Genomic DNA, 14248 nt, shown 5'->3' with positions numbered 1-14248 from the left:
AAGTCACAATGTCTTAGTGCCCCAGTTGCCCCACTTGTAAAATGGGTATTAAATATCTGCTCTCCCTCCTACTTGGAATTTGGAACTTGGAATCCCTTCCTTCCTCTCCCCCTCGTCCCCCTCTCCATCCCCCCATCTTACCTCCCTCCCTTCCCCACAGCACCTGTATATATGTATATATGTTTGTACATATTTTTTTTACTCTATTTATTTATTTAACTTATTTGTACATATCTATTCTATTTATTTTATTTTGTTAGTATGTTTGGTCTCTGTCTCCCCCTTTTAGACTGTGAGCCCACTGTTGGGTAGGGACTGTCTCTATATGTGGCCAATTTGTACTTCCCAAGTGCTTAGTACAGTGCTCTGCACATAGTAAGTGCTCAATAAATACGATTGATGATGATGATGATGATGAGTCCCACCCGACTGACTTTTATCTACCCCAGAGTTTATAACAGCGCTTGATACATAGTAAGTACTTAACAAATACCGTAATAAAGGGGTTTCCCTAATGAATGTCCTGGGAATACCAAGGGACTGCTATAGTTCTAACCATAAGTGAACTTTAAACAGTTACAATGACTTGCTGATTCATTAACAGAGGGGTACAATGTGATCCCGCTGTATATCTTATCTCTTCCCCAGGGCTTAATACAGTGCTTGGTGCAGAGTAAGTACTTAACAAATAATAAAATTATTATTATTTTATGCTGCAAAGCAAACTGGGACCATGACTTATTATATGATATTTGTTAAGCACTTACTTTGTACTAAGCACTGGGTGGACGCAAGGGTGGACGCAATCATTGTCCCACATGGGGCTCACAGTCTTAATCCTCATTTTACAGATGAGGTAACTGAGGTACAAAGAAGTAAAGTGACTTGCTCAAGGTCACACAGCAACCAAGTGGCAGAGCCAGGTCCTCTGAATTCCAGGTCCATGTGCTTTCCACTAGGCCTTGTTGCTCCACAACCTATCTGATTGTAGTGTGACGCATATTGTTGCTTTAAAATTTTCTTTGTGACAGATTTAGGGTTTCTACTAAAGCCAACTGAAAACACATCTGGTGCCAGGCTGGTTGTCAGCAAGGCTGGGAAAAGGAGAGGAATTCGTTCAATCGTATTTATTTATTTATAGCTTACTGTGTGCAGAGCACTGTACTAAGCGCCTGGGAAGTACAAGTCGGCAACATCTAGAGATGGTCCCTACCCAACAAAAGGCTCACAGTCTGGAAGGAATGTCGCTCATTTTTGCCACACAAAATTCTGTGGGAGGCCTGCGTGTCATCAGACTGTGAGCCCATTGTTGGGTACGGACCATCTCTATATGTTGCCGACTTGTACTTCCCAAGTGCTTAGTCCAGTGCTCTGCACACAGTAAGCGTTCAATAAATACGACTGAATGAATGAATGAATAGGTCGGGCAGTAGTAGACGTCAGTGTTCCAAGAACAGGTGACCTGGACAAGGGGAAAGTGTGGCTGCAGAGCCTTCCTTTCCAGAAGTTCCAATCCTTCCGCTTTCCCCACATATCAAGGACTCCCTTGCCGGGAGAGTTGAAGCAGAGAGATCTTTGCTACTCACAAGCAGGGTTGGTAGATGCTACTGATAAAGAGGATATCAACTTGGGGAAATACAGGGAATCAGCTCACACTGGGAATGCCCCTTGATAGCGGCCACCCTAGACCTCGACTGCCCTCGTTAGCTGGGGTTTGAAGATCCTGCTGCTCCCAATGAGGCTGACTTTAATTGCTCTCTTGTTCACTGGTTCATGCACTTCTGGGTTGGATCTTCCCCCAGTCTCACTTCTGATTGGAATGCCTTCCCCACCCCAATGATAGTTGAAGCAGCATATTTCAGAGTCATTCCTCAGGACAAAGTACTGGTTTCAGGGGTATTAAAAACCACACGGTAGTTCCAACAGTGGACTTTAAACTGTCATGTGAATAGCCTCTCTGCAATATCTATAACACAAGATCATCCTGACAGCAGGGATCATGTTACTGCACCCTTCTAAACACTTCAAACAGTTATCTGGACCCAGTAGGCACTCAAAAACTATTACAGATTGATGGGATTCTTACGTCTTTCAGTGACTTCTGAACCATCTCGTTTATTTTTCTTGATTACATCCATATCATAGTCACCTGAGGAAAGAGCAGAGAAACCGACAAGAAAGAGTTACGCTTTTTAATCCTCAATTATTACCGGCACTAGGAAAAATAGTATACTTTGCAGAATACAGAATACAAATCCTAGCATTTGAGCACAATTATCTCCCTACATGTATTCACACGAGCATTACTCAGTTCCCGGAGGAAAATGATACTTAAGCACATCTGTGTTCTATGGATTACGTTCAGGTTAACATATAGACTCTAGACTGCAAGATCATTGTGGGAAGAGAATGCTATATTGTTATATTGTACTTTCTCAAGTATTTAGTACAGTGCTCTGCACAAAGTGAGCATTCAATAAATACGCTTGATTGATTGATATATACCTCAGTATATTAACCTAAATGTGAACATAGATGCACTTAAGAGTACAAATGATACTAATATTTGGTATTCTTATGACTTCTTTCCTGCTTGTAGCTCCAAGCCTTTGAAGGTGCATCAGATTTGCACTTACATAAAGTGTAGAACTGCTTGAAGTAGTACATGGGTAATTTTTTGAATGTACATATGAAATGAGTGGCATTTTAATGCCCCCAAAATGATTACCTGGGGGCCTTAGGAAGGCATGTTGCATTGTCAGTTAATATTTACTGAGCACAGAGTGGGTGCAAGTCACTGTACTGAAGCAGGTTCAGTGTGGAACTTGAGAGATTATAGAAATGTACGCTTCATTTCTTTGTGGCATATTTAGGGTTTATACTAAAGCCAACTGAAAACACATCTGGTGCCAGGACGGTTTTCACTAAGGTTGGGGGAAGGGGAGGAATGTTGCTCATGTGTGCTACACAAAATTCTGTTTAAGGCCTGAATCCCATCACTGGGGAATAGGTCGCGTAGTTGTAGAAGTCCTGAAGGGCCGATGTTACACACAATGCTACACATTAATCAGAATTAATGATGATGTACAGTACATATTTGATGCTTTTGCTAACGAGGCATAATAACACGACCCCAGGACATAAACTATACTCTGGCACATTTAGGATTAATCAAATTTTCTCCTGACGTATACAAATGCTTATTAAAAAAAAGCATTGTAATCACTTCTGTGCTTCTGAATAGCCTCTGGGCCTGTTGCAATGCTGACATCAAGTGGCTAGTCACTAAAAAACAGAAGGGAGGGCAGTAGAGACATTACTGCCCCACAGTTGCTTCTCCGGTTTAATGAGGATCCATATCTAAATCCAGAGGGGCTTCTTTCAGATGGCGGAGTCGCAGTTACCCAAAGCCTTACCTGCTCCATTGCTCTTTCCACTGCACTTCTCAATCCTCCCTGCTTCCGTTTGCCTCCACTTTACTGGTCCCACGTGTCGATTATTCTTTCCGAGTCCCTTCCAGCCCTAAGACCTTTCTGTCCCTCTTTTCCCGTGGGTGAATCCAAGTGCTGAGTTTGGGTACCTCTGGGACATCTGTGATCAAAAGCAATGGCCCTAAGAGGATTGGTTCTGGCCTTCTACACTAGTTACGATATGTATTCAGTGCTTACTATGTGCCAAGCACTGTGCTAAACTCTAGGGTAGTTAGAAGGTGATCAGACACAGATCCTGTCCACACGGGTCTAACAATCTAAGAGGAGCTAATGGGATCCAGACCAAACCTCATTCCTGGATCATCATCATCATCATCAATCGTATTTATTGAGCGCTTACTGTGTGCAGAGCACCGTACTAAGCGCTTGGGAAGTACAAATTGGCAACATATAGAGACAGTCCCTACCCAACAGTGGGCTCACAGTCTAAAAGGGGGAGACAGAGAACAAAACCAAACATACTAACAAAATAAAATAAATAGAATAGATCTGGATCCACGGTACAGCAGCCCAAACAGTCATGGGGCTCTCCCTCTGACCCATCTCCCTGGGGTTTGTTGGGACCAGAGGGATCCAAAGCAGCCCCGGGCCTGCCAAGAGCAGAACAGGGAAAGTTTCTTTCGGTTTCCTCACTCCAACTTCTGGCTCTGAGGCAACACCCTTGTAACCTGGTTGCAATTGTACCTGCATCAAAACTATGACAAAATCATCAGGTTGTCTAGCCAGAGGAATTCAACTTGACCTGCATAGCTGTGGGCACTGCTAATCACACGGCTTGTCTGGTCTCCCCAAAGTGCAGCTGCAGGCTGTGAATGAGGTATAATGGATAAACTCTAGGCTGAATCAGACAACCCACAGAAGGTTTTCTGGGTGTCCCTGAGCTACCAGGAAGGGCTTGATAAACTAGGCTGACTCCACCCTAGTTAAAACAATTTCTGATTTTTGACTTCACCTAGTTCACTTACTTGGTTTCACCTTAGCTACTGCAAATGTAAATATTTTAGTGTCTATCTCCTCCATAAGTGTGCAAGCTCCTTGTGGGCAAAGAATGTGTCACTTTATCTTGTACTTTTCACATCACCCAGTTCAGTGCACTGCACCAAGTGGGTGCTCAATAAATACTACTACTATACAACCTGGTTTCCAGTGACATTACATACAAAGTTTAAGTCTTGTAAATAAACCCATGGAGGAACTGAACAACATCTTCCTTGAAATCCTTCATTTAAGCACTGATTGTCTTCGAGACCTCATCAGGGCTGTAATAATAAAACCCAGTCAATAACTATGAACCAGAAAGTAATTTCCAAAGACAAGGGTTGAAATGCTCTCCCTTACAGTGGAAAGACTCTCTGGGAAAACTGTAAGTTGGTTTGAAATAATGACAAAGAAGGAATCATTCCTCTCTTTAACTTCAGTTATTTTCATTCCCACATCACTTTACAATTTTTTTTTCCTTTGCCCTCTAATTCAAGCCTTGAAAGGTAGCGACCAACTGCTCGTTGGGTGTTTTAAACTTGAGGCTAGTGATCGGGTGATGCCCAGGGAGAGCTATTAGGGCCTCGGCTGAAGCTGGTGTAATTTTTTTTAAATGATATTTGCTAAGCACTTACTATATGCCAGGTTCTGAACTTACTAAGCACTGGAATAGATACAAGCTAATCGGTTTGGACACAGTCCCTGGTCCACACGGGGAGCACGGTCCCCATTTTACAGATGAGGTAACTGAGGCACAGAGAAGTGAAGTGACTTGCCCTGGGTATACAGCAGACGAGTGGTGTAGCGGAGAATTAGAACCCAGGTCCTCTGACAACTAGGCCCATGTTCTTTCCACTAGACCACACTGCTTCTCTAGTGTACATGTACGCCTCACCCTCCGGAACCCTTGAGCTGCACTGACTCCTGGAGAGAGGGAAACTGAAACTCATGGTGTCCGGCTCCGAAGCTAGAGACCTGATAAAAAGAATGGGACTGTCTTCTAGCACTTTACATGGATGGAAAATGAGGACATAAAGTCTGTACAGGTTAGATGGTCTCCTCTCATCACCCCAGACCTTTGGCGACCTGAGCCTTTGAAGTCTGTTCTGGGCTAGGATGATGGGATGCAGGACAAGAACTCTCCTGATCTTGCAATCAATCCGTCAATCGTATTTACTGAATGCTTACTGTGCGCAGAGCACTGTACTAAGCACATGGGAGAGTCCAATATAACGGAGGTGGTAGGCATGTTCCCTGTCTACAACGAGCCTATAGTCTAGAGGGAGAGCTGCTGAACAGCTAGCAGGCAGTTCAAAACCAGTGAAATCGAGAAATTAAGTGAGAATACCTAAAATTGAGCATAAGAAGAAACTGCCTGTGATTAAGAGATCTGGTCGATTTAAAAATTAAATTTTTCGGTACAAAATTAAGCCTTTTTCCTTATAGAAGGGCAGTCCCTTCATTAGCTGATGCTAGGCAACTGGCCAGAGCACCATGTTTTAGGAGGCCCTGTCTCTTCCTGAATGAGAAAGCCTTTCACCCGGGGGCAAATCTCCTAGTACAAAATCTCACACATTCAGTCGAGGGGCAGGGGAGGAGGGTAGTTTAAGGAACAGACCTCCTGACTCTCATTCTGGTGAGAAATTCTGCTCTTTAACCTTCCCTTCCTCCCTCAACCCTAACTCCAACCCCCACCCTGCCCTTGGCCCAGGCCCCACATCGCCTTGGGACTGTCCTGTGTAAGGATGGACCAGATCTCCTTTATTTATAATCTCGGTGGTCAGTGATTTTCTGAGGCGAGGTAGCCTCATTTGGTACTCTAAGGCTCTGCAAAGGAGTACTTATATAACCAGAGAGCCATTTTAGAATCCTTAACTGTGTGCGCTGTCATGATTCATAATTTAAGTTATGAAACATCTTGTAATGGATGTGCAGCCAATACACCCGATCTCATGCTGAGCCTTTACATTCCAATTCCCTGTCTCAAAACAAGACGCTGCTTGCAAACACAGGGATAATGGGCCATTCCACAACTATGCCTTTTCGGGGAGATGCCTTTCACATTTGGACTCTCCCTAAAATTTTAAAATATCCTTGACAGTTAACACCAGGTACGGAGATCGCAAATTCAGCCACTTTTCTTGAATTCCAAATGCTGCCGCAGTGCAATTTGGTGAAATTGAATCATCATCTATCTTCACCTAAAGGTGTTCAGGCAATCAATCAATAAATCATACTTACTGAGTGCTTACTGTGTGTAGAGCACTGTAGTTGGAAGTTGGAAGACATGCTCCCTGCACACAGTGAGCTTATAGTCTAGGGCATAATATACAGAGTAGAGGCAGTGATATACCAATACATGTCCTGCCCATAATGACATTATTCCATATTAATGGCTCCTTCAGATTTGATGAAAAAACAAATTTAAATTTCAATGTTTATCTTATAATCACTTCTGATTTTTTAGGGGCAAATATCTCCGATTCAATTCAAGTCTCCCCTCTCTCCTCCCCCGCCGCCACACACAAGGATCAACAATTGTGTCTCATTTCCACCTATGTACTCTTTCCCAACACTCAGTAGAGCTCTGCTCACAGTAAGTGCTTAATGCTATTATTACTACTATACCAGTGAATTACAGTTTCTATATTAAAGAGCCTGTATTCCAGACACTTCTTACTTGGCTAAATTAAAACCCAAAGCAGCAATAGAAGTTGATTAATCAAACTGCTTAGAATGATGAAACAACTACCCCCTTACTATTTGACTTCACACACTCTAATCTCACAGTGAATCCAACAGTTTCTTAGCTCATACACAAGTGCTAAACATTCGATAAATTAACAGAAAAACTCTGAACTATATGCCTGGACCACTTTCAAATTTCAGTAAATATCAGAAACAGGTTGGCTTACTTGCTACATTTTCATTAATGACTGTGATAGGCATCACCTAAGCTCTGGTAATAGGTTTTCACTTGTTGGTTTAACTATCCATTACTGCCATAAACCATCAGCAAAAGAAGTCCTGTGATGTACCACGTACTTGATTTTCTTGGGCAGTGCATAAATTTCTACTCGAAAGAAAGCCAGTGCGTGTCTTTTTAGTTGCCGCACACTAAGAATTCTAGATCTGGGTTTGAAATTGAACTAATCATTGCATTTGTTCCATATAGAACTCACTCTTTTTCCAATAGGCATTCTAATAAGGGTGGGCACCAAGCAGCCTGACCCTTGTGTCTCTGAAGAAGAATCACTTGAAGACTCAAACTACTGAAAATAACTTACACTCTTGGTTTAGGGCAGACTTGTCCTTCAGCTCCAAAATAACATTCTTCTACAATGAAGTGAGCTTTGTCTTTTGGATCAACCACTTCCCTGATTTCTACTGCATTCTATTAATAAAGCCCATGACAACGGTTTAATTCTCAATCTTCCATTTGAAAGTGTCTAATCATCTGTACGAAATAATTCATGCTACCTGATGAACCAAACTGCCTTAGTGAGCCATTTTATTTAGTTCTATCAGATTTCCCAACATGCAGAACCCTTCCCTTCATGATACTTTGGTTCTTGGTGTGGTCTAGGCTGCAGTGATTCTTAGTCTCCTTTTAAAGATGCACCATTAAAATGGGATCTTTGCTTAATTTCCAGAATACCGTCCTAATGCCTAGTTATCTCTAGTCCATTTTAAAAATGCAACCAACTGCAACCGAAGTCTCTTAAAAAAAGGACTACTCTAAACGATGTACATACAAACTAAATCTTCATTTAAGTCCAGCTTCACCTAACAGATTTGTTAGGCAACACTCTCACAACATAAACTATAATTTGTACCATAAATAATCCTGAAACATGTTCATTTTTCCACCAGAGGTAAGAGAACATTAAGGCATAATGCAAAATCAAGGTTTTTGAAGTAGAAGCAATGGGAAAATTTGTTTATTTTACTTACCTAGATTGCTTTCCTTAAAGAAGAGGCAACAGTTTAAATCCCTTTCTCTCTTCCCCTAATGTTTTCTTCTTCTAAAAATTTGCAGCCTACACTTTTTATCCCGTCTTAACAAAGGTGTGTTGCAGCTGAGTGATTCTCCAAAAATGTTCACCTCTTCTTGCCTTCCTCCGTTTTCTTTCAGTTTCTTTGCTTCTAAACATGTCTTGACAAAGGTGTGTGGTGTGTCTTAGTTTAGGGCTTTACTCCACCCTTCCAATTATCTGACACTTGCTGTATAAAAAAAATCTGCCTCCAGGAATCAAACTTTACAGAAGTTAAAATGTTCCTGCCTCACTGCTCAGGCAGATTAATCATGTATAATAACAATTATGGTACTTCTTAAGTACTTGCTATGGGCCAAACACTGTTCTAAGTGCTGGGGTACACACAAGTTAATTGGGTTGGACACAGTCCCTTGACCCACATGGGGCCCACAGTCTTAATCCCCATTTAACAGACGAGGTAACTGAGGCCCAGATACGTTAAATGACTTGCCCAAGGTCACATACCAGACATGTGGCAGAGCCAGGATTGGAACCCCAGGTCCTTCTGACTCCTGGGCCAATGCTCTACTCACTGAGCCATGTTTCTCTTATGAATCCAAGGAACAAAAGCAATTTAAAGTTCACAATATTCTCCTTGCTGTACCTCTTCTACATTCTAGAGTGGTCAAAACCAAAGTTGACTCCCCCCTCTTCCCTATCTCCCCCTATCCCATTTTTCATCCTTGAGTTTGATTTTTACACACCTTTCTCATATATTTCAGGTATGGACAGCTAAGATGGAGCAGATAGGACCCTGTTCACCAGATGTAATAATTATCAATCAGTTAATCAGTGGCATTTACTGAGTCCTTCCTGTATGCATAACACTGTACTAAGTGCTTGGGAGACTACCACAGAATTATTAGACATTATCCCTGCCCTCAAGGAGCTTTCAATCTAGCGTGTGAAACAGACATTAAAGTAACAGCCCGTATAGCAGAAGTGAAAATATTTTCCGTGGAATTCCCCATCCGAACACTGTCTTTTAAAAAAACTAAGGGATATTGAAATCCAAGTTCAGCTTGCAGAGAAGCAGGCAGGACATAAATAAGGAAGGTCATGAACCCTTATTTCAAAAATTCCATGGCTGGAAGAGGGCTCAGGGTTGGGAGTTAAGGGTGAAGGGGCAGAAGCTCTGATGAACATTCTCCAAAGGGATTAAACTGCATTCCTGGAGGATTCAGAGTAAACAACTGAACCACTTAAACTGTTAGTGCCCATGTGGGCACAATGACTCTTATTCAGTTTTGTGGACAAATTGTTCTGCTCCCTGGACATGGTTTTTTTTGTCAGAACGTACCACCTTTTCCTTTCTCTGAAGCCTATAGGAACAGTTTTGTGGTTAAGAAAAATTTTAAATGGGATCTCCTGGTGAAATACCTAGCCCCTGTCTTTGAGAAGCAGCATGGTCTAGTGGAAAGAGCATAAGCCTGGGGGTCAGAGGATCTGGGACCAGAACCAGCTCCACCACTTACCAGCTATGTGACCGTGGGTAAGTCACTTAACTTCTCTATGCCTCCGTTCCCTCATCTGAAAAATGGGAATTCAAGACCTGCTCTCCCTCCTACTTAGACTGTGGACCCCAAGTGGGACCCGTTTTGTATAATAATACAGGGTGTTCTCCATCTCATTTCACTTCTACAGAATCAAGGAAAATATACTGTGTGACGGGAAATGATCCCAATTCACTTTAAAAAGAATACAAATATACTTTCAGTATATTACAGATATCCAAATGTCCATTTTACGTAAAGCCACCTACAAAAAGTGACTTTCCTGTAATAAGGTGAGGTGAGGAGGTTCCTCAAGAAGCCTTTATGCCCATCCTTCTCTGTATGATAAACATCCAAGTTTGATGGTTATCACCTTCCGGACCAGAGGACCTCTGGTTTATTTTGTTAGTATGTTTGGTTTTGTTCTCTGTCTCCCCCTTTTAGACTGTGAGCCCACTGTTGGGTAGGGACTGTCTCTATATGTTGCCAATTTGTACTGCCCAAGCGCTTAGTACAGTGCTCTGCACATAGTAAGCGCTCAACAAATACGATTGATGATGATGATGATGATGGACTCCACAGAAAGGGCTTTGATCAGTCGACAAGACCCCTAACTGGAAAATGCTCATTGGAAAAATGCTACTTGGCCACCTGACCCAGTCCAACCTTGGGCATGACCTCTTTGCTTAAATTAAACAACGCCATTTCTTGTTTCCAATTCTACCTTACAACACTGGGTCACAGATGGGGATTTTAAGGTAAGAGATAAAGACTAAATTTCTTGATTATAAAAGGGCTCTTCCAGTAACTATAGTATTATGAAGTTTACTACACATTTCAATTGAAGGACTACATAAAACCATAAGATCATACAAAATGGTACAAGCAGGCCCAGCCAACGGTCTATTCAGCCCATATTCTGTCTCTGAAAACAATACCAGGATACTTGAAGTACTGATGGTTGGCTTCTTTGACAGCCACACTAATGCTTACAGAAGAACCATCTAATAGCCTTAAACTTTCTCTCTCTACATAGGAATCCATATTCCTACCTTTCCCTCTAGCGACCCTTCTTGGCCCCTTTCAAGGCCATAGTATCCTTAGCTTGAGGAACTGGATCCAGTGTGGAATTTAATCTGGATTTGGTTCTTCCCACTACAAGGACATGGTTGGCCCAAGACTGTAAGCCCGTTGTTGGGTAGGAACCGCCTCTATATGTTGCCGAATTGTACTTCCCAAGCGCTTAGTACAGTGTTCTGCACATAGTAAGTGCTCAATAAATATGATTGAATGAATCAATTTCAGTCATGAGAAAGTTAATCCTAAAATGGTAAGCCCCAATCTTGAACATGAAATGGGCAAGATTTCCTTTTGTGCCATCTTCCTAAAAAAATATAAGTATAAATAGGCCAGAAGATTGTTCAAGCCTCAGAATAATGATAAACAAAAGTCCAGATGTGGGACATGGTATACTGATGACTAATACACCGGAAAGGTGTTTCTTGGTTACAGCCTGAATCTAAGAATGTGTCAATGATTCATGCTAATCAAATTCAGACTGACCATAAAGGATGCTTCCTTAAAAGGCAACAGGAATATAAATCCATCTTTCCAAAATGACTAATTTACATTAAACAGGTATATTCTGGAGGGACTGGTTGTCTGGAAATCCAAGATAAGGAAAAAAACCATTTTGGTTTCTCGTGACTGGCTCAAATTCAAGCTAGTCTAAAAATCAAATTTACTTTTCCTCTCCTGAGATACTGTGGAAGGGGACGGCAGCTGAAGAGTGGCAGGATCTTCCTGATCCTGTCATTCCACTTCCAAGTCTGTGCCTTCTCCCAAGCCACTTCCTAGGTCTAGAATAACCACTTATCGTGTTCCAATCTCCTGAGTTTTGAGAGGTTTACACACACACCCACCCACTCTCTCTCTCTCTCAGGAGAAGAAGGGGTTAAAAACATGTGAAAATCACCACTGATAACACTGTCCCATAAATCCTTCAGGAAGTGCTCAGGACTTGGCCACTGGAGCTCACCAGAAAGACAGGGAAAGGCAATTATTACCTGCCCCAGTAGGCTAACTCCAACTTTGGTTGTGGTGTTGCCACCCTTAATTCAAATATTACTACCATTACTACTAATAATGTGTACTGATTAAGCACTGTCTATGTGCCAGGCACTGTACTACAAGCAAACCGAGTTGGACACTATCCCTGTCCCACGTGAGGCTCATAGTCTTAATCCCCATTTTACAGATGAGGTAACTGGCACAGAGAACTGAAGTGACTTGACCAAGGTCACACAGTAGACAGGTGGCGGAGCTGGGAATAGGAACCAGGTCCTTCTGACTCCCAGTCCTGAGCTCCATCCAATAGGCCGTGCTGTGTGCCTTGGCCTGGGGCTGCTCCAGAAAAATTTGGGGGGAAAAATACAGGATCATCATTCCCAAAGGCCTAGGAATCCCTAGCATCTGACTGAAAAATCCATGTATCTGGTTTTATGTGAGGGTAATAAATTAAGGCTTTGTGGGCCAGGGTAGAGGATAACCAGTGGGCATTTCTGCACACCCCAAACTCCAGGCATAATAATAACAATAATGGCATTTGTTAAGCACTTACTATGTGAAAAGCACTGTTCTAAGCGCTGGGGAGGTTACAAGGGTATCAGGTTGTCCCACATGGGGCTCACAGTCTTAATCTACATTTTACAGATGACGCAACTGAGGCACACAGAAGTTAAGTGATTTGCCCAAAGTCACACAGCTGACAAGCAGTGGAGCCGTGATCTGAACCCAGGACCTCTGACTCCCAAACCCGTGCTCTTTCCACGGAGCCACTGTTTCTCTAATGTATTTCCCTCCACGAGAAGCAGCATAGCCTAGTGGATAGGACACGGGCTTTGGAGTCGGTCTAATCCTAGTCCTGCCACTATCTGCTATGTGACCTCGGGCAATCGATTAACTTCTCTGTGCCTCAGTTATCCACAAAATGGGGATTAAGACTGTGAGCCCCGTGTGGGACACAGACTGTCCAAGCTGATTAACTTGAATCTATCCCAGTGCTTAGTACAGTGCCTAGCATATAGTAAGTCCTTACCAAATACAATGAAAAGGCTGTCAAGGTTATTTTTAACCCCATAAAAGCGAGAGTACGTGGTGGGTGGATTTTAGGATTGTGACAGGAGGGAGAGAGAGAGGGTCTTCTGAGGGTGAGAAGTCCTAGTGATAGCTGTAGGAAAGCCTCTGAGGGTGGTGGGGTAGTACCCCTTCTGCTCAAGTTAAAGAAGCCTGCATACACGTCTTCTGAAAAATGGGGGAATCGGGCTTACTACATGTTATTTCCTTCTTTTCAAATCTATTTCAAATAAAGAAAAGACAAAACTTTAGAAAATGAGAAAAGGAAGAAAAAAGAAACATTTGAAGAGAACAATATATTCATCTAACATCATCTCCTTAGAATGTAAGTCCCTTGAGGGCGGTATGTGATCTGTGTATATTCTGTCCAATGCCTGCCCCCTGGTAATAATAATAATAATGATGGCATTTATTAAGCGCTGTTCTTAGCGCTGGGGAAGTTACAAGGTGATCAGGTTGTCCCACAGGGGGCTCACAGTCAATCCCCATTTTACAGATGAGGTAACTGAGGCGCAGAGAAGTTAAGTGACTTGCCCAAAGTCACACAGCTGACAACTGGCGGAGCCGGGATTTGAACCCATGAGCACTGACTCCAAAGCCCGTGCTCTTTTCACTGAGCCACACTGCTTCTCAAGGGAAGGAACTTTTTTTTCAGTTGTTAATGCTCCTCAGTCTGTAAACTCCTTGACGGCAGGGATTGTACCTTCCAACTCTATTTATTGTATTGTATTCTCCCAAGCACTTGGTACAATGCTCAGCACATAGTAAGCACCCAATAAATGCCATTGCTTTGTTGATAGTACTGGGTTACCTCGAACTTCTGGTCCTTCATGTCAGTTCTAAACAACTGTCAATAATTTAATATTTCTTGGAGGACAACAGAGAAACAAAGATAAAGATAGGAAGTGCTCTCCTTTGGTGCTAGGTCCCACCTATAACTGAATTAAAAAGTTGGTAAGAATTCCAACATTCTCCCACTGCTGAGAGCAGAAGTGAAAAATCCTCATGGCGCCTGCCAGCAAAAAAATGCCTGGAGGGGGAAGGAGTTTTCAACTCTATATTTGGTAATGTTAATCCATCATCTCTGGCAGTGATAATTCTCTTTAAGAAACAG

General features: G+C 42.4%; 1 protein-coding gene across 1 annotated transcript in view; it reads right to left on the bottom strand.

Annotated features, from left to right (window-relative positions):
* COL17A1 (collagen type XVII alpha 1 chain) overlaps positions 1-8584 on the bottom strand; it is a 61008-nt gene extending 52424 nt beyond the window's left edge. The window contains exons 1-2 of the mRNA XM_038757874.1: positions 8424-8584; positions 2087-2149 (exon numbers count right to left, since the gene is read on the bottom strand). Of these exons, the coding sequence (XP_038613802.1) occupies positions 2087-2138 (52 nt within the window). The 5' untranslated portion in view covers positions 2139-2149; positions 8424-8584. The remainder of the gene's footprint in view (positions 1-2086; positions 2150-8423) is intronic.
* Positions 8585-14248: the final 5664 nt, after the last annotated feature.

Source organism: Tachyglossus aculeatus, chromosome 16 (genome assembly GCF_015852505.1).
Source record: "Tachyglossus aculeatus isolate mTacAcu1 chromosome 16, mTacAcu1.pri, whole genome shotgun sequence".
Lineage (NCBI taxonomy): Eukaryota > Metazoa > Chordata > Mammalia > Monotremata > Tachyglossidae > Tachyglossus > Tachyglossus aculeatus.
This window is presented reverse-complemented; position numbering and strand designations above follow the sequence as displayed.